The sequence below is a fragment of the Mirounga leonina genome, unplaced genomic scaffold, assembly GCF_011800145.1.
Source record: "Mirounga leonina isolate KUSES-001 unplaced genomic scaffold, KU_Mleo_1.0 Mir_180, whole genome shotgun sequence".
NCBI lineage: Eukaryota > Metazoa > Chordata > Mammalia > Carnivora > Phocidae > Mirounga > Mirounga leonina.
The window spans coordinates 29,395,184-29,416,661 of NW_023270469.1; the positions used below are offsets into that span (position 1 = coordinate 29,395,184).

At 48.3% G+C, this 21,478-nt stretch overlaps 1 protein-coding gene across 1 annotated transcript in view; it reads right to left on the minus strand.

Annotated features, from left to right (window-relative positions):
• Positions 1-6,113: 6,113 nt before the first annotated feature.
• FTO (FTO alpha-ketoglutarate dependent dioxygenase) overlaps positions 6,114-21,478 on the minus strand; it is a 373,021-nt gene continuing 357,656 nt past the window's right edge. The window contains exon 9 of the mRNA XM_035025197.1: positions 6,114-8,447. Within this exon, the coding sequence (XP_034881088.1) occupies positions 8,294-8,447 (154 nt within the window). The 3' untranslated portion in view covers positions 6,114-8,293. The remainder of the gene's footprint in view (positions 8,448-21,478) is intronic.

The following is a 21,478-nucleotide window of genomic DNA, read 5'->3' on the forward strand; positions in this document are numbered from 1 at the left end:
GGTTTGGCTCTTGATTCTGTTTCGCCCCTTCATAGAGTTGCCCTCGAATGCTTCTTTTCCCATACAACGTTATTTTATAAAAACAAGGGACGGGCCAGATTTGGCCGTAGGCTGCAATTTGCTGACTCCTGCTCTAGATTTTACTACTGGGACTTTTGCTTGACCTGTGTGTTTGGGTGATCCATCTTGGCCTCTTTGATTTTAATATCCTGCACCATGAATTCCAAGGGCCTGTTTGGGTAGTTCAAAATCACCAAACTTTCGTGGACCTTTGGGGCCCCAGGGAAAAAGGATGAATGGCACACAAACTATTTTCCGACTAACAACATTTCTTCTTTCTGGGCTGGAATCGGAGGGGTAGGCCTTTCTTGTTTTTGTGAGCCATCTGGAACTGTCTTCTTCTTCAACATATTTGGGTTTATTTGGGAGGCGGGTCCAAGAATGTTCATATTTTTCCCAAATCTTAGTACACACCAGGAGCTTGAAATCCAATTCCTAGAATTTGCCTTAAATAACATAATTTCTCCCATCTGGGCTTTAACTACTCCATCTGTAAAATGGGTGCGATGTGTAAACACTTCTCTTTGGGAGATAGGCCTTTGCAAATGTGGTAAGTATGGCTTCTTTGGCCAAACTCCTTATTCTCAGGCTCTGGATTCAGATGAGCAAGGGGCTGAGATTGGAAATGCTGGTTAAGAGCAGGACAGGGACATTGTGTCTCTACCTAGCACAGAGTTTGGTATTTAGGAGGGCATCAACAAGTGTTCGAAGGATCCGTTTCGGCTAAGGTGGAAAAGATGAGTCAACCAAGTGTTGGCAATATGGCAGCCCAAGGCAGGCCCGGGGCCTTAGCTCTCGCTTCCCCACCTGCCTCTTCCACCTTGAGCTCAACGAGTTTTGCCCCAGTGAGGAGGCCCCTGACAGAGCCACACTTCCGCTGCTCTGCGTTGGCAGACTTTTGCTGGCCCAAGGCTGTCAAATTCACTTCGATGTTGGCCTCAGCTGGGGCTTCATGCTTTCAGAAAAATTTCCCCCACTGCCTTTCACTTGAGGTCCTTGGCAGGGATGCCTCTCCCATTCTGCACGCACAACTCACTTAATGGGCACAAAGAAACGGGAGAAAGCTCGGGAAAAAAAAAATAATAATAACAACCCGCCCCAGTCTAAACCTTGGGAACTCTAACAGGGTCTGCATCTCTTTAAAAACTATACACAGACATTTCTGGTCGAAGTGAAACCATGCTTTTCACAGAGAACTGGAGACAGCAAATGAAGCCTTAGTCATACACAGTTAGTTTCAAACTTATGTTCCTGCTCACAGGGAGAAATCAATGTACAGTATATTAAAAACAATCACTGTGGCCCTTCAATGATCCAATAGTTTAGCTTTGAATGCATTCAAGCTAATGGGAGCTCTAATGGCTTCTGACAGATCATTCCATTGATCAAGAGGCATGTATGAAATACGCTGCCTACTAAACTCTGTTTTGATTTCGAGAAAAGAAAACTAAACGTCCATGGTAAACAGCGCTTGATTGTTCACATGCTCACCGAGGGGCCGCTCCGCCTGACCCTGCTCGGGAGCCGCGGAGGGGAGGACAATGGGAATCCTATATACCTGGCCTGCTTTTTCCCCGGCTCTAATCAAGGCGTAATCAACTGGAAATCTCTGTCTGAAGCGTTGGGGGGCGGGGGGCAGGAGGGTGACCAGAGGACCAGTTTTCTGTGCTGGACGAGTTATGAGGGGTAGCTTGAGCTGCTCTGAGAAACCGACTCAGCCCTTCTGGGGTGCTGGGGTTGCGAGGTTAACTGTGCGCACTCCAAAGTGAAAAATGGGATTCCCTATTGGGAAGGACGGGCGGGGTTTTCAGCAGGGGATGACAGTTTTGCAAAGAAACTAAAGAAAGCATGCTCCCTCCATCTCAGTGCCCTGGCGCTGAACATACCTATCTGCAGGTATGGGAATTTTTGCAGGATGCATGGGATCTGAAAACAGATTTAATTTTTTTTTTTTTTTTTTTTTAAGTAGACTCCATGCTGGGCGTGGCTTGAACTCACAACCCTGAGATCAAGACCTGAGCTTGAGGTCAAGAGTCAGCTGTTTAACCTTTTAACCGACTGAGCCACCCAGGCGCTGTGGGGTCTGAAAAACTTTCAAAAGGGGCCGTGACACTGTTCTTTGAGACTAGTGTGCAGAAGGCGTTCACACTCCCCCCATGTTCTAGCCGCCTGCGGAGGGTCCGCACTGTGAGCCGAGCACTGCTGCTGTGTTACTCTGGCCTTGCAGGAGGGAAGCTGATGGAAATGTACGCCAGTCCTTCCGTTGCCCACCCGAATCCAACCGATCTCACAGAATAATCATAATCTTGCTTCCTTGCCTTTGCACGGGGCTTCAGCGTTTACAAGTCCTTCCACGGCCGTCTCCATCCGGGGTGCCCCGCGCAGTGCCCAGAAGCTTCTCCCGAGGGGTTTGATTCTGCTTGCCGACCCTCTCCTTGTTCCAGACGCTGGGAAGGGCAAGCAGGATGCCCTTGAACATGGGCACCGCTAAAGGGCATGCTGATCCCTGGTCTTTTCTCTCATCTCTAACACCGGGCAAGGCTGCAGAGGGCCTGAGCGTGGACCGTCGCTAACTAAGCTGGTCCGAATGGCTCGGAGCGCACAGGGTCCGGAACCACCACTGGGCTTCTCCTAAACTTCCTGCAGCATGGCCTTGACCTTCCGGTCCCCACGCGCTCGGCACTTCCCATGGCTCCGCAGGAAGCCACCGCACTTACCCGATTAAAAGCAACAGGAAACCCCCCACGCTGGAAGCCACTTCATTTGTATTGGTGCCATGTTTAGTCAGTGGCTTTTGTAAAATTGATGAATTTTGTCTAAAGGCAGGTGCAGACAGGAAAACAGATCTGTATCTGCTGTTATCCATTTAGCCTGACACACATGTGCGGAGGAAACTATTTTACCTCGATTCTTTCAGGACTGATGAAAAGTAAATGCAAGCCAAGTCATGAACTGCATCATTGGAAAAGAATCACTGAGTCTAAGGCTGGGAGTTAATTAAGGCTTCCCTCCCCTTGAAACAGACTGACCCTGGTGCTCAGACATTCAGAGTCAATAAACAATTGTTGTACACAGATCATCCATTAGAAGGTGATGGCAAGAATTTTTTAAGCAAATCTCAAATTGCAGTGGGTGACCTAATCCTGCTGGAGTAATGGCAGGACTGGAGAATCATTTTTCATAGGATCTCATTTATAAAAAGTTCCAAGCCATCTGCCTAGGAAAAAAACGGAAGCTGTGAGGGGCAAATGGGAACATGCAGGCGGTCACGTGTTACTCTGGCACGAAGGACGAGACGCGATGTGAATCACTTAACGTGAGCGACCTTGGTGACAGCGCGACCCAGTGAGCTAGGCGTTACCATCATCCCATCAAATACACAAAGACTGGGGCATAGAGAGGTCAAGGGACTTGCCCAAGTCCCAAAGCTACCATGGTTATCATAGGAAACTGGGATAACAAACATTATAGCTCATGCCTCACTGAAGACCTGCTACTCCAGGCACTTTGTATGCACAGTATTATTTTTAAAGATTTTATTTATTTGAGATAGAGTCAGAGGGAGAAGCAGACGCCCCGCTGAGCAAGGAGCCCGATGCGGGGCTCGATCCCAGGACCCCAGGATCATGACTCGAGCAGAAGGCAGCCGCTTCACTGACTGAGCCCCCTAGGCGCCCCTATGCACAGTATCAAATCTACACAACGACATCAGGTGGTAGATTCATTACTATGATCCCCATTTCGTAGACAAGAAAACACAGGTTCGAAAGGATGGTAGCCTTTGGGTCACACACAGGACCAGGATTCAAAGTGGGGAAGCCAGCAGCCAGAAGCCTCGACTGCCACCCAGGAATCAGAAGGAAAGCTGATCGATGCTAGAGGGATAAATCAAACGGGGGCGCAGAGGAGACGCGTTTTCGACCTGTGCGAAGGGGCTGGGGGTGAAGGGCTGTGGGCAGGGCTGCCGGGGAGCCAGGCTGCAGTACGCACGGGGCGCTGGACACAGGCTTTCTCTTTACTAGTAAGAGTCCGGCAGAGCAGCAGACCCTGCAGGCGCTTTCCTGGGGCCCCCAGTCGGCCCGGGAACATATGGGGGTCTCTCCGGTGAGTGCGAGAGAGGCCGGTGTATCCTTTCCTGGCAGCCGGGGGAAGCCGGCCTCCGGGTCCCAGCAGCTGCAGGTGCCCCAGTCCTGCAGGAAGTCATTACCTGCGCCTCTCCCGCCTCTCCCCTTCCCCACCCCAGCTTCTACGGCGGCCTGGCGTCCCTGCGGCCGCTCCCAACAGCACAACCGGGCCTTTCCTCCCCCTTTATGGTTGTCAAATTGATTTCACCACCGTGGTACCTATGGCTCTCAATGAGACTTAATTAAAAATACCATTTAATCACAAAGTAACAAAGGCAAACGGGATAAATGGCATTACCACATCAGCACATCCTGATCCGCTCTCTCCTCTCCTGCTCAAGCTGTTGGAAGGAGAATTGCCTTTTCAAATAAGAATCCCCCTGTCTTCCATGCACTTGCCTCTGACAGATCTCCAGAATAAACAGTATTTAGCGTGGCATGGATCCAAATGTATGCAATTTGCCCAGTGGTAAAATCAGCCTTAACTAGAGCAGGGAAGGGAAAAAAAAAACAAAACCAAAACCAGTTGCATTCGAAAATAACCTTCCCCTGAAACAGGCAAAAACCCTTCTGCTGAAGGTGGGGTGTCCATTAAATAGGGCCTGTGGAATCTCATTTCCAACATCCCTCAATTCAGTTGGTGACGGATTTAGAAGCTTATTACTAAAATTGTGTCACAAGTGATGCCATGACCCCGCTCTTTTCTGTCTAGCAAGCTCCCCTGACAGGGAAGCTGGGGCCGCAGGAGCTGCTGGGGTGAGGCAGCAGGGCGGGGCACCCCTCATGCACCCGGAGGGGCCCCCAGCACAACCTCCCCATCTCAAGGTCTCGGCCAGCGCGTGGGAGTCCCAGTTAGAACGCTGTGCCTTTGGACGGACCGTCTGCTCTCTCGGGGAGACCCTGGAGTCCGGGCTAGCCGGCACCATCTCACGTGGACCCCGTGGGTGTTTCTCCGGTGCCTGGAACCAGGTCCACGCGCCCCCCAGGCTGCATCTCCCCCACTCCTGGTTACCCTGCTTCGGCCACGAGAGTGGCCGGTTTCTTCCTTGGGCACCTGACTGCCGCACTTTCCTGTGCACGTCCCTGTCCCCTGCTTTCCCTGACCTCCTGATCTGAGCCACCCTTCGTTAGTCCCCAGCAACGCTGTGTCCCCTACCTCACCCAGTGGGCTCCCTTCCAGCACTTACGACCATCTGAAACCGTCTTGTTACTGATTTGCTGGTTTACCGTCTGTCTCCCTACTATTTTGGTCACTGCGTGTCCCCAGCACTCGGTATGGGGGTTGGCACAGAGGAGCCCTTGGAAGGCAGGGACGGGTCCTTGGACGTCCAGGGCTCACCAAGCCCGCTGAGCGGTGCTAGGTGGTCAAGGAAGGTTTGTGGGAGGGCAGTAGGGAGGGGAGGTCAGGAGCATCTTAGTGCATCGGGACCTCTCCAGAGAGCTGGGACCAGGGGGTGGGCAAGCCGGGCAGGAAGCAAGGGGTGGGGGGCCTGCTGATTCCAGGTGGTCCGGGGGCTGTCCACTCCCTCAACCCCACAGGTGGCCCATGTTCCCAGGAAAGTCCTCCCCTAGCTGTCAGGGGCAACAGGCCTTCCTTTGGCCTTGCAGGAACTGAGCTGATGGCCACTGCCCCCCCATAGCCCCCTTCATATTGTCTCCCTCCTTCTACCCACCTGACACCTCCCCGCAGAGCATACGTCATCCTCACCCACGCCGAGCTCACCCTTGCTGAAAGCCATCACCTCTTCTGCGAAAATGAGATCTCACCTTTCGGATTCACTCTAGGTAGTGGTTTCTCCCACCCTGGCAGTGCATCACCTGGCCCCGCCTGGAGGACTTCGAGAACCATCTCTGCCTAACCCTACCCAAGCCAAGGAAGCAGGCCCACCCACTAGTGTTGCGAGCGGAAAAGAGCAGGACCTCTCTCAGTTTCTTATCTTATCCTTTTAATATTTTTATTGTTTATGAATGTTTTATCACATACAAGACATTACTACAAGGAGTCCACAAATAGAGCTCAAGAGTAATACACACATGGGGGAAAGCACTAAACATGATTACCTATTTCTCCCGTAGGGGTGCAAGCAAGCAGGTGTGGAGAGTGCTGACCACTAAGGGTCAGGGTGATGATAAATGATAACAGGGAGCACCCGGGGCCAGGGAGGGCTCACGTCCCCCCCGCAGAGCGAGAAGACGCCACCTAGCTCGTTGCCACGCCAGGACGGAGGGCGAGAGCTGCTAGATGTTCTGAGTTCTAGAGAGAATGCACACGTTGGTACTTTGTAGGGAATCTCCCAATTCCGGAATATGGGCACCTCATGAAACGTAACACAGGACAAGCACGGGCGGTAAATACAGCAGCAGAGGCTACGTGGCCCGGGCGCCGGGGCTGTGATTTCTCGGTGTCACACGCTCCGTACCTCCCGGAAAGCATGTCATCTCCACGACAGCCCGATGAGCCCGCACTCCCTCTCTCCTTCACCGACGGGGCTCAGGGCATCAGGGAATTCATGCATGGTCCGAGGGAACCAAGGCTCCAGACCACGAAGCCCTGGCCGCTCTGTGTCAGGCGGCCCTTTGGCGGTCAGCCAGCTCCGTGGATGTGAACGCCACCTTGAACCCGGGGGATTCTGATGGCCGGAGAGAGTCTGCTTCTCCGTGCGCCCCCCTCAGCGGGCAGAAGAGCCTTTCAGCTTCCACACTACGGTAAACCACTACAAGAGAAGGCCCCGGGCTGGGGTGAGGGGCTAACTATTCTCGCGATTTCTGGGGTCACCACAGGGCAGGAGCCAAGCCAGAAAGGGAGAGATGTGACAATGGCGTCACGAGACAAAATCAGCACGAGGGCAGAGGAAGGAGGGGAGGACGCCTACATCGGGTCAGCTCACGGATACAGAAGAATACTAATATTTATTGGGTAGCTAACTACCTGTCAGAAGTTGTTCTACACCTGTAGCTAGGTTATTCTGTTTACTCTTCCCCTTGTGAGTTGGTGCCTTTAGTATCCCCGTCATATGGGTAAGGAAACTGAGGCACAGGGACACGCCAAAAGTCACGGAGCCAGTGCGCATTCTGATCCAGGCACTTTAAAGCCAGGGCATACGTGTCGCCTCTCTGATGCATGGATGTCATCAGGACGGGGCACTGGGGCTCCTCGGGCCTCGATCCCACCTGTCATTACACATGGATGAGGGAATTCTAGAAAAATGCATGTGCGGGCTAAATCCATGAAGCAATGCAAACAGGGCTGTCTCTTTCGTTAGCTCAGGGAAACTTCCCAATGACAGACGTCAGGTGTATTTTAATTTCCACCACCTCCTCATTCCTGGGGGCAGAGTACAGAACTCATAACTCGGGCTTCTACTTAGGTCAGGCTCACAGAAGGGACAGTGGCCGCTCTCCAATGACGCGTTTCTCTTTTCATTCCTCCCACCTACGGGGATGGTGGCTACAGACAAGTGGAGAAGAGAATTTCCTGCTCTCAGACTTTTTAGAGAAGCGTTATCCAACAGGTCTTTCCACAATGATGAAAATGTTCTGCTTCTGTGTTGCCCAATACACGAGTCACCAGACACGTGTGGCCTTATTAAGCAGCTGAGGAACGGAATTTTTAATTACAATGGAAACTGGATTTAAGAAGCCACGCCCAGCTACGGGCTACCATATTGGACAGCGCAGCCTCTAGAGGGCGTGGTGAGAAATGGGGGCGGGGATGGTATCTAGGTTCTGTCTTCCCCCGGTTGACTTCAGAGTCTTCTAGAGTTTCTGAAAAGGCTGGGGAAGGTGGAAAGTAGGCTGGGATCTGCCAGAGACAGCCCACCCCTGCCGCCTCGGCCTTTAGGAGCTGAATGGCTCCCATGAAAAATCCAAGTGGGGAACAGTATTTTGGGGGCAGGTTCTTGTTTCGTACCAAATCAGATTATAACACTGTGCCATTTTTAAACATTTTAACATTCATGGGCTCCATGGCCTACTCTTTCTAAGGGGACCCAGGTTCTATGATCTAAAGGTCAAGTCTACCCATACTGCCCTTGCCCAAGCCCACGGCAAGGTTGGAGGAAGGAAGCCAAAAATCACTTTTCCTCCTGCACCTAAGACTTGTGCTCCTTCTAGGGTTTTCCTTCCAGAAGCAGACTTCTGAGTTCTGAAACGATGTCTGTGAGATCGAATGGCAGAGGCATCGAAGGATCATCCTTTTCCCAATATGGTCGACATTCTGGCTTCTGATCCACAGGTAAGGTTCGAGCAATTCGGGACTGACACCTGGAAGAGTAGGAAGAGGCAATTAACCCATGGGAAGAAATTCCTGGAAGACCCAAATTCATGGGCAGTTTGGAACGACACTGCCACACGCTCCAAAGACAATGCTTCGCAATGGTAGTGATGAAATGAAAGAATGAGCTCACCAGGCACAATGCAGGTGTTTAGAAGACAGAAGAGCTCTTCTTCGTGGTGCTGGAACTTCTTTTTCTTTTTTCAATTCCCAGCTTTGTATTATCTCTAGTGGCTCCACAGAAGCCAATCACCAGGGAAATTCAGTTACTCTGGCTTTAAAATGGTGAATTATTTTTTCATTATCTCAACTGTTATTTAAAGTGTGTGATTAAGCCATTATCAGATTTAAATGTTTGTGGGATTTTGATGTATTACTAGATTACTGGGAAAGATTAAATTGAATTTACTGCATTAAAACGTCCAAGAATAGATTAAACAATATTACGAGCCGGGATTGACTCTGGAGATTCTAGAGATTTACAAGTGTCCCAGCTTGCTGTGCTCAGAAAAAGGCACTCCAAAGAGAGACGGATTTATAAGGATATATGCAAATAGAGGTTAATAATCATTTCCACTGATGAATAGGTGGGGAAAACTTCCACAAAATTAAATTAAAAGGCTAGCAAGAGTTACTCCCTAAGGAAAACACTTAAATCACGGTTTTTATTAAATGGATTATTCATCAATAGTAGAGAAATTAATTATCATATGCAACTAAATTATAGCCTTGTAGGAAAAAAGTTGGGGCGGCATCATCCCCACCCTGGCAGGCATCTACCTCTCTGAGAGACCAGCTTATTTAAAATTGGTCTGGGAAAGCTCAGTGGCTTTAGCTTTATTCGTCAGAAAAATGAGGATCAGAGAGAATGAAACACAAATTGCAATAAGAAATGAACAATTTCCCGACTCCCTTGGAGCGCACGGCGGGGGAAGCATGTGTACCCAAAAGAAATACTAGGAGTACACTCGAGAAGGAGCTGCGTGGGTCCTTCCCCATTCCCACCTTCTCTGCATTGTTCTCGAAATCCATTAAAAAGTGGCCATCCCCAAGATCTGTCTTCTGTGGAGGACGAACTACGAAGACATCAAAGGAGGGAAGAGCCCGGCCCTATTTCCGAACCTGATGGTAGAGTAGGTTCCTAGCTAAAAGACATCTTCTTCTCTGGGGAATTATTAATGGTGAGGGGATCCCCACGGGAAAACATACTTCAACTTTATACCTATTTTCTCGTGTGGTTAATTGCTCTGCCGGCATCCTATGCACTCAATCCGTCGTACATTACACATAACATTCCAATATATCTTCGGCTCTCCGCATCAGACCCTGATAATAGCATCTGTTAACATGCACTAAGTACTATTATGTAGCACATCACTTCATAAATAATAAGATTAGCTGACCTCAGGGCCCCAAGAAGAGTAATGTGTTTAAATGTTCTCATTATTTATTTAAAACAAGAATTAAAGCAACAGAAGCTGCTTTTGACAATCCTCTTAGCATAAATATTAAACTGTTTGCACTGATAAGCCCCACACAGCGCCGAAGAACAGAGGGTGCATTCTCAGTGATAGGTGTTTGAGACGGTGCCTCTTGGGGTCGTGGTTCTGAGGGTGCGTCTCTGTCGTTCTAGCCACGGTCTCTAAATCACATGAAGGGGATGGAGGCAAATTAATATTCAGGGGGAGCTGCGACTAATTACAAAGAAACTCGGCAAGGCTTTTCAAATTGTGCTCTCTCTCTGCTTCAGGATCACAGAGTAATGCTCAATTTACTAGGTAGGGAAAGTTATTCCAAATTGAGCATCTCAACCTCTCAGCGGATAAATTATCTGCGCACACATTATCCCGGCTGGCAGATTAAAGGCCTATGATAAGTGTCGATCCACCTAGAATATCATAAGGTTTGTAAAAAGTCAATAGAGATGCTTTTTCACCTGTCAAATGGGTTTGCCCCTTCGCTTTGAGAAAGTATTAAAAATATTAAAGCCTGCTGCACAGGTTTGCTGATGCCGTGTTGTATACACTTCATCCCCCAGCTTTTCCTTTGGGTGAAGCTGCTCTGTGATTTCCTGCCCCAAACAAGGGCCTGGCTGGTGTGAGAACGACTTCCTTCCCAGGCTGGCGCTGGGAGGCATATCCTTACAATGAAAAATTCTGTAGTCCTTAAGAAAGAATAAGGCAAATTTGGATATACAAATATGAGATGAGAGATACCCAAACAGAGGGAACAGTGTGTGCAAAGGCTCTGGGTAGGAATGTGTCTGGCATGAGGGAGGCACATGAAGGTGGCCAGCGTGACTGAAAGGAGCAAAGGATGGACTGGCTACTCTCCTCACTGGCTCCCCATGGGCTGGAGGTAGAGGCCTTTGTGGGGTCTCTTCACACTCTTAATTCACAGCTTTCAAGGTCGCTTTCCAACTTCTTTTAATGCCCCGTGCTCCTTGCTGATTTCCAAAAGGTAGTGACAGGGCCCCCGCAGAGGACTCATTGTTTGAGGTGATGCTTTACCTACGGGTGAGGATGGGCCACCCCCCCGCCTCAAATCCTAGTGTCTGGTTCTACATCATGCCAGACTGCGGGACTGAAAGAGAAGGGATCGAGAATGGCTTGAAGGCATAGCCCCTTTTCAGTTTCTTTCTTTCTTTTTTTTTTTTTAAGACTATTTATTTATTTGAGAGAAACAGCCAGAGAGAGCATGAGCGTGGGAGGGGCAGAGGAAGAAGGAGAAGCAGGCTTCGCGGTGAGCAGGGAGCCCGATGTGGGGCTCGATCTCGGGACCCTGGGATCATGACTTGAGTCGAAGGCAGATGCTTAACCGACTGAGCCACCCAGGCGCTCCGCCCCTTTTCAGTTTTAATTCCTCCTGCTCAGATCACTCGTTCTGCCTCCTTTTGGCTCATCTCCTACGATGGGGCAGGAGGTAGGTCGAAGCGTCGTGGCGAATGGGGCGCTCTCTGCACACTGGGCACCTGCTGCTGTCTGGGGGCAGGACATCCCAGGCGGGCTTCTCACCCTTGCAAGCTAAGCCTCAACTTCCTGTCCAGTGGGAGTGAGGATGATGATGAGGAGGAGGATGGTCATAACAGTACTTATTTATGGGGTTGTTGTGAAGGGTAAATGAATTAATACATGCAGGGTGTTCTGAACAGCGCCTGAACATCGTAAGCACTCAACAGATATTAAATATTATTATCCACCGTTACTTCCACCCCGAGGACTAGTGACGGACAGATGATAATGCCAAGAATAGAGCTGTGTCGTCCCTGTGGCAACGCTCTCCCTACCCACTAACTGAGTGGGCGGCCCCTGGACCGGCTCTTTTCTAGGAGAAACTCTGGAGATATGGAAGCAGCTCTTTCTGGCTCGAATCACATTGAGCCTGCGGCTGAATCCTATCACCATGTGATATGCCTGGACGCTGAGGCTTATGTGTTCAAGCTGCTACAACCTCCCAGTGACAGGCTTAAATGCTCCGATTCAGAAAGACTCAACCATTGTATCTGAAGACCTAGAATTAATAAAAGGTGCTGTCATCAGACTTTCTAAGCGGTGGCTCTTCCAGATTGATTTGGCATTTATAGGGAAGAAAGTCAGATTGTTTCTTAGCACACATACTCTAGAGTTCCTTGCAAAATAAAGGGGCCCTAAGTTCTCTTAGGAAATGTTTTAGGAATGCTGACCACGGCAAACATTTGCAGTCTGCGTCCATCCCTACCTTCTCCACCAAGAGGACTGAAATTTTCCCTTAGGGAAATCCATCCCCTCCCCATGCCTGGCCACGTGCTTTGGGTGGGACTGTCTCCACCGCTACAGCCCGAGGAGAGCCTTGACCTTGATCCTAATGAGCACATCCCACTCTCCCAGCCACAGGAAGAGGTTTAGGGGGAGGCATATGACCCAATCTAGGGCAAGAGGGAGAGCAAAACCAGAGGACTGGTATGGGAGCTGCAGGAAAAGCCTTTCTTATCTCCTGTGAGCTATCAGGATGCACCATCTGGGAGAGCCACAGTCATTTGGCTAGGTGCAGCAAGGGGCTGGGTCCTGGGCAATATCGTTTGTAGCTGGATCAAGCCACACCTGAAGCCAGGCATGCTTAGACTTTTTTTAGTTTCAGGAGCCATGACTGAATTAGGTTTTCCTGTCACTTGCAACCAAAGAGTCCTGGATGACATGTTCCCCACCTGTCAGTTATTTCCCCGCTTTTTACTACAATATCCATTGCCACGGGCCTGCCTGCCAAGGGGATATGGACAGTCCTGTCTCTAAATTGAGATGCTGCTGCTGACACAGCATAGTGTATGCGGGGATCATCCAGGTATGAAAGCAGGAAAACACTGGCTTTTGGTTTTGGTTCCAACGGTATGTCTATTTGGGACAAATGCCTATCCAGAAAACAAGGGTGTGCTGGTATCATCCAAATAGGTCTCTGCATGCAAATAAACCAGTTTCAATGACCACAGCTGGATGACGTTTCTCAAGAAAGTTAAAAAAAAAAAATTCCCCAAAACTCAGTGTTCCCAAGGAGAGTAGATCATTCTGGACCCACCTAAGCAGTAAGAAAGTTCTCTTTTCTCTTTCGACTTTGTCCTCTCTATTCCCATCCTAAAGCAAATCCTATTTTTCATGCTTCTTTGGCTAGCAAATAAACTTGGATCAAACCAGAAACCCTGACCCCTTTCATGAAGCATTATAAAGGGAGCAAAGGAAAATAATAAACACGTCATCTCTCTCCCTCCCAAATTCACATTTTTTTGAGATTCCAAGGACTCTGTGAGCCACCCCGCAAAACTCTCACTACGTAGGAATGGTTCTCCCTGAACGACCTGGTGTCCTAACAGGAAGCAACTGAGAGATGTCCCACTGGCTGGCCCGGTAGCAGGCTGCCCAGAGGTCCCCCTTCTCTGCCCACAGGTGTCACTCACATGGGGCCTCCGGACCCCTGATTTCCCCCAGGGCCACACTTGCATCTGGGTGATCGGGATGGCGACTACATTAGTGAACACTGGTCGCCATGCTAAAATTAACCACTTTAGCTAAAGTGTGTGTTAATTATGGGTATGCAAGCAGTCAATAAAAGGTTAATGCAAAAGTCAAAGGATAAATTTCTTCCCTTATTGCACCACTTCACAGACTAAATGACTAACATTATACTTTGTGTTTTTAATCAATAGGTTTTACAGTAATGTGCTGGCCATTGATTTTAAGAAAACATATACGGTCTTCCTCCTTGTCCCTAAATTTTGCAACAAATAAAGAAGGACAGGTAACATTTCCATAACTCTTGGTGACGTGATATAGATTTCAGGAGAAAGGATTCCTGCTAAGAGAGTCATCAAGATAAGCAAGCTTAAAAAAAAATACAAAAAATGAGAACTTGATGGGGACATATTACCAGGCACACACCGTTGAGGAGACAAGAAAAATAAATTCCTAAGAGGTAATTCTTTAATGGGAAACAGGAGAGCAAAGAGCAACTCCTGCTTAAAACAATTACATTTTGTACGCTGTTTAAACAAAAGACTCTGAATCCACAGCACTGTCTTAATTTGATTTTTTACAACCTGAGAGAGATGGGGGAGGTGGGTATTCAATCCCCATTTCGAGTGAGGGCTGCCTTACCCACGGTTAACAAGGGGGGAATGGGGGAGCAGGGGCTGGGCCCGGCCTGGGCATCCGGCTGGCTACCCCTTCCACAGCGTTCCATTGTTCTCATGTGCTTCTGTTTGGACTAAAACGGGCCCCGTCCCCAGACTATTTAGCTGTTCTTGACAAATTTAGATATTCAGGAGATTCCAAACCATTTCAGGGCAAAAGGAGGAGCAAAACTGTTTTTTTTTTCCCTTCAGGTTCTAGAAGAACTATTATCACAGCAAACGACTGACAAAACTTCCTTTTCGCTCTGATGACTTGGCAGTTCTTACGGCATAAGCATCTATGGTTTATAGAAATGAAAGATACATGTTCATCTTTTAGGAGCATAAGCTGCCTCTAATTATATTCCTGGGGTGACCTTGAGAAAAATCGCTCAACCTCTTCATCTCCTCTGCTGTTACATGAAGTTAATGCTTCTCTGCTTCACCGGGTTATGGGAAGATAAAACCAAATAGGTCCATAAAAGCCCTTTAAAATAGGTAAAACACCACACAAATGTGTAAATATGACTCAATATTCCATTCCTCTCTGTACAGATACAGGTCCTGCTTTAAAAACCCGGCTGATTATGCAATGTTGGCCAGAGGTGCTCGTAACGCTTATAAATAAAAATGAAAGAGCTCACACTTCTAAAGACTGGAATGATTTAAACGAACAACTTCACCAGAAAATACCCAGTGAACTAAAAAAGTGCACTTCTCTCCAAGTCAGAGTTCTTTCCAGAATTGTAATTTACAAGGAGGAGCTGACCGTCATTCCGGCTGATGAACAGGAGTCTGTCTTAGGCTATCAGCCCCATCAGAATGCACTCCCTTAAACCATATAAGCCAGCATGGAGCCTTTGGAGGCCTTGCTCACGCAGCCTACAACTGGTATGGCCTCACATTAAATCTACATTTAACTTGCAAAACCCAACTGGCTGGATCAGCATGGAAACAGCAGGAAGTAATGAGGTAATGGGGGCAACCATCTCCTCTATGGCCTTTTATGCTGTGGAGGGAGCAGGAGACCAACAGAGGGCACGAAGTTTTCTCTGTTCTTCCCATTCTCTTTGGGACCATGAGTCACAGCATCTGGCCCTCCAGGGGGATTCCGGTGTTCAAATCTAAGTATTTTTCATATACCATCCCATCTAAATCCCTGACGGTACTTTATGTACAGTTTCAGGGATTTTCACACGTCATTCTGACTCTCGGTGAGGTCTACCTTGAACACGACATTCCAGATCGAACCTTGAGGGAGCGGCCACTCCTCACTGGGCTGTTTCTCATGCTTTGCCCCAAATAATCTGTCTTCGTCAGTGGTAAGAAGAGTTTGTGGTCCAGTTTATAATAATCTCGGCTTGACACTCCAAGTCCTTTCAAAAGAAGTGAGCTAACACATTTATAATTTGTCTTCTCGGACTTTCTGTCATGGCCATCACGGCACTGTGGGCCCCTCTAAAAACAAACAGCAGCAATGGCCTATGACCGATAGGCAAAGCTGGTGTTATAAAAGAGGCTTCTTAAATGGCTAGAACTCAGTTTACCCACTGCAGAACTACTAAGCAAATCCAACTGCTAAATGAGTTTCAACAAAGGACACGTTCACTTTCTCTTTGAAAGGCTTTTAACCTCTTGCCTCTGGACCACATGTTAATGTTTCCAGATCAGTAAAGTCAACACACATCAGAGCGAGGAAAAGCCAAACTTTGGCCCACAGGTCAGCTTTTTTTTTTTTTTCCTTTTCTTTTTTTTAGGTCAATGTACCTTTCTAGTTGGTAGTAGTTTTCAACCATGACCACTTGAGAGAGAAGGCTTGGCTTCACTTCTAGTTGTGTAAGAATCTACTCTGGGGGTTCACACTTCAGGGAAGATGTGAAGAGCCTAACAGAAGAGTCTGCTGAGGTGGGTTAAAAACCAAATATCCCCAAAATGCTTGTGAATGCTTGTGAATGCTTGTGCCATTAAAGCCATATGGCCATCTAGCCATTTTTTCCAGAAATCGTTGTGCTGTTCAGCATGGATAACCCTCCTGTCTGGATCTTATAGGCAGTCAGCATATTCACAGGGTACCAAGCGTGGGTCCATACTGTCTACCCAACTGGGAAGAGAAGGGAATAGCACAGGCCATGGCCCAGCTGCTGGAAATGACTTGTGTTTTCCACCTTCGTTTGGAACTCAAAAGGCACTTTCCACATAAACAGTGGTTTTCATGGTTCCCAATTCTTCTACTACCTATGATTTCTCTGAAATGGCACATTAATGTACTTTATAGCCCAATAACCATGACCATCAGCGTTTTTGGTTTTATTTTGTTAAATGAAAAAAAAAAAAAACCCCACAAAACATTTAGAGTTCCAACTTGGGACTCCAAGGAGAAATTTCCTTTGATAAGGGTTTCCCACCCTTCTGGCTCATGGAATGAGGGCTTCTTTCCACTCCAAACACTGCTAAGAGCTTCTCTGGCCAATGGCAAAGCCCCATCAAAGAGGAGAAGACTCTGGGGTAAGGATAAAGGTGCCCAGTTAGTACCTCTGGGAGGTCAGGAGATGAAGAGACATGGGTCACAAGAGCCTCTTGCCGGTATAAAAATCGGGGCTATGTTTTGGTGATGGAATGGCTCCAGGCCACGGTCACACTTTCTTCCAGGCCCAGGAGGGCCAGGCCCTTTCCCCTTCTACTGCCGGTATCAGCCGCCTCCTCCACAGCTTCTTCCCAACCCATGTGGTGACACTGTGTAAGCCTCACGTCTCCTTACCCCTCTGAAACTGCTTGCTTAAAAATTTCAGATCGTGTTTGTTGCTGTGGGAGACAACGATAAAGAAATTCTGTCTTATGCCAATGCTCCTCCGGTGTTGTCTCTCTCAGATCAAAGGGATAGTAATAATGCTAACAAAAACATTACAAATAGCCAATAATAAATACTGAGTGCCAGGTACTTTATACATCTATTTAAATTAACGTTGGTCCTCAAAATGGAAAGTGAGGCCCAGAAGATTAACTAACTCGTCCTAGATTTCACAGCCAAACAAAGGACAGAGTCAGGTTTTGGCAAAATTGCCTGACTCCAAACCTCAAGCTCTTTGCACTATTCCAAAATGCCAACATCAAAAGGATCACTTTGGGCCCTTGTTAAAAATACGGTTTTCCAAAGACACCTAGCCCCAAGTCAGACCCTCCAGAGGAGGGTCCGGTCAGTCTGAATTTTCACAGGTGACTCTTCGGATCAGGCCAGTTTGCACCAAGTTAACCTGCCACAAAGGGCCACAAAGAAGCTAAAGTAGAACATGGAGGGGCAACACGCGGGCCCATAAAGAACTCGCACTATATTCATGTCCATCTCAGAGGACACCAGACTCAGAGCTGGCTCTTGCAGACAAGCGACTTGGCCCCTTAAGCAAGCAACAGGTGACTTCCCGGGATCCGGCACACAGGACAGGTCTCTTGCAGTCCTTCCCTTCCTTCAGGGACTCTGACAGGCCTGGGGAACCACTTAATACGTGAGACTGCTTGGCCCACCGCTGGGGTGTACAGCCAGGGGGTGGAGGGTTGAGAACAATTTCATCCCCAGGTCCATTTGTCGGCTTGCTGGTGCCATAATCATAGTGATGAATGGGCTACCTTGACAGCTCGACATTTAGGAGCTGCTGACCTTTGCTCTCTGGTCACATGATAGGGTCACCTGAAACTTGCCTGACTTCTACCTGGTCAAGGGTAACAATATAAGGGTCAACTAGGCTGGACGATTATATGTATCCAGTCTGAGCCCGCTTGGTCAGGAGCTTTAAGAGAGGCCGGGTTGGGTTCCCTGGCTCACAAAGCTATGGAATCACTGCAGATATGCGCCCGACAAAAGATATACAATTTCAAAGCAGTCTAGAGTAACTTTCCTTGCGAGGGAATAGAATGAACTCATTATTTTTAAAGGGCAACAATGAAAACAAACACTTTGGAGGAAAATATATTCTGCCAGTGACTCGACCATTGGGAGGGAAGTGGAGAGGCACAGGTCTTAATGAGTGGTATTAATGCTCTCCTTGCAGCTTGGCAGAAGGTCCAGTTTGATGCAATTACTGGAACGAAACCCCCACCGGCTAGTCTCAAGCCCTCCTTTCAGCCAGAGAATACGGCTTCTCCACTGTCCGGTCAGCACAGGACCCCACAAGGGACCATGATGGACAAAAGATAACCCTTTCCCAATTTCAGGGCACCCCTGTCACCTGAAACTTAAGTCAAGTTTGCATGGGACAGTCTCAAACTTCACAAAGATTCCAGAACGACATATAAGCAGAAATTCAAGGTGGCTGTGATTTTTACATGGACTGTCACATTAAAAAAAAATTATATATATTTCTTCTTACGGATCTGAAGATGTTTGCTTTTTGGCTATCTGGTTAAATTCCATTTACTCCCGATCAGATAATAATGGTCACGTAGGTCATGAATACAGTGCTGCAGACGAAAGCTAAAGGGCCAATGTCATTGATTTGCAGACTCTAGAAACTTCATAACCCATGCAAGAAGCAGGCATTATGGAGAAATCTGATTTACATCAGAAGCCTGGTTCCTACAAAGGATTTTCACCCTACTCCCCGCCTGCCCCGCCAGCAAAGTCAAAGACCGACAGACAGACAGCCACTGGAGCCTAATCCACTCATACTCTTGAGAGATGAGCAAAGCAAAGGACAATGGTTTACAGAATAAAAGGCCAGCTGTTCTGACTTTGGGATGCTCATTTGAGTTGTAAGCTGTGAAATAAATTTGAGTTGATGGTTCCCCATCTGCTCACCTGTCAGTCTATCTCCACTGTACCACTGTTTTTAGAAATACTTCCGTGTAACCCGCTTAATTGGTTTGGGGATGCCGAGAAACATCGCTCAGGTTTATTTTAACCTTATTCCGAGCATGAGGCTACTGGGCCTTTGTTTCTCTCCTCTTCTTTAAAGAGTACTCACTAACGGGTCAAGAGCACGCACAGTAGAAAACCCAGTGTAGCCCAACACCGACAGTGTGGGGCGGTCAAATTCAGAACTAGAAAATGGGGGGCCGAAATGAAATGCCAATACCAGCCTGCTGATGAGCTTATGCTCCACGCTGGCTTAAAAGCTGAGGCAAAGTCAAAATTCTTACAATGGTGCGCATTGTAAGTCCCTTTGTGATCTCTACCCCTTCCCCACTGGGTTCTCTGGCCCTCCCTCCTTCCGCTTGTCCCCTTGTTCCCTTTGCCCTGGTCTGTAACTGGTCATGTGCTCTTCCCTGAACAGGCAAAGAACACTGTCAGGACATTAGTATCTGCTGCTTCTTCTACCTTGAAAATTCTTCCCCCTAAGGCCTCCCTGTGGCTTGCTCCCCCACTGCTCAAACAGAATCCAATCAGTGAGGCCTATCTTGACTGCCCTTCCCAAGACAGCAGCAACCCCCTTCCCTCCAGCCCCTGGCCCAGCACTCCCCATCTTCTTTCCCTGCACTATTTTTCTACACAATACCTGGTACCATTTGGTGTGTGTGTGTGTGTAAAATGAACCCCCCAAAGACAGGGATTTCTGCCGTCTCTTCCAAGCCCAGAGCAGAGTCTGGCACGTTGCAGCCACATTAAATATAGTAGAATGCACAGAAATGATCGAGAACAACTTGCATCTGAACCTACTTCTTTAAAATAGAACTGATTTCCCTGCTACACAACCAATTGTCTAGTGATGATAGTCAAAGTCTGAGGCACAATCAGAGGAGGAATAATAATACCATGACTAGCCACTGACAAGGAGGACCGTACGGGAGAAAGAACGTCGGAGGGGTGGGATTCAAGCTCCAGTCCCGCCACTACCTTACCCTGTGACCTGGGGCAAAGCCGTGGCTTTCTGGTCACCAGGACTCAGGTCTGTAAAATGAAGGGTTGAGCTAGACAATCCTTAAGGTTTCTCCCATCTCTAGAAAACTGGGATTTTACATATCCATATAGTTAACCTCCACATACCTTATCTCGTGTGACCCTCACTACGAGGGTAGGAAGGAGGGATGTCACCCAGTTTGGGAGACAATGAAGCCAAGGCCTCGCTCCAGGTCACGTGGCCAGTAAGTCACAAAGCTGGGACCCGAACTGAGGTCATGGCTAGGCCAGCATTTTTCTGTTTAGCTGCATTTCCTCTATTGGTTGAACTGAAAAGTACTCCCAGTCACTGTTACTTTGATTCATAAACTACTTTTGCAGGCAAGTCCTAATTCATTCATTCAACAGATATTTAGGAGGTACCAGGATCTAGAAATATCAAAGTGAACTAGGACAAAATCCCAAGTTTCATGGAGGTTACCATCTGCTGGGGGGACAGAGAATAAGCACGTGTATCAGTTAGAAACTTTGCATGGAGCTACCAGCAAGAGGGCCCGGAAACAACAGTGGCTACAGGAGATGGAAGTTTATTTTTCTTTCACATCTCAGGAGTTTGAGGAGGTCACAGGACAGCAGTCCAGAGATACCTAGGACCCAGGCTGTTCCATGTACTTTTTGGCTCTGCTTTTCTTAGCTGACACCGACCATCCTCAAGCTCACCTCATGGTCCTGGATACTCCAGCCACTGCATCTTGAGTCCCAGGAAGCCCCAAGGAGCAGGAGAGAGGAGAGAGGGGGGAAAATGTGCGCTTACCTCCTCTTTTCAGGGAGGACAGGCAACCACCCTCCACCTCTCTCTCACTGATGAGAACTCAGTCCCTGGGCTGCAGGAGGGGCTGGTGAGTGTAGGTTTCTAAGGAGATATACTACCCTCTTCTTTTCTCTGTCAAAACCAAGATTCTACACGAAGGAAGAAGGATGAGACCACAAAATGGAAGCAAATAGATACTAAGACCGTTTGTGCTGGAGATAAATGCTTTGGAGAGGCGGGGGAAGGGTGCTGGACACAAGGGTTGTGGCAGCCATCTCTCCGGGGGAACAGTATTTTAGGGGGACCCATTAGGCATGTTCTAAGGGACAGCGAGGAGGCCGCTGTGGCTGAAGGAGAGTGACGAAGGGAAGGAGGAGATGGGTTCCGAGGAGTCCAGGGTCTGGGAAGCCACTGTAAAGCCTGATCTTATTCTAAGTGAGATGGGAAAGTACAGGAGGGTTTCATGCAGAGGAGTAATAGCAGCTCTAGCCCAGTACTCGGCAGAAAGCTTCTAGACTCCTTGAGGAATTGGGTCATCTCATGAGAGTAAGCTTCTCTGCTTGACCCATCCACAGTGCTGGGTTGATGAAGCCAAATCTCCTCCTTAAGACTCCTTCCTGGCTGACAGGCCACTCCCCACACTGGGGAGCTGGGAGGGAGGAGGGCTCTGAACCTGATCGTCCCAATGCCTTTGATGCTTTGTTCCTGCTTTGCGATGGAATAGAAAAGAAGAAATAAGGCCAAAGCC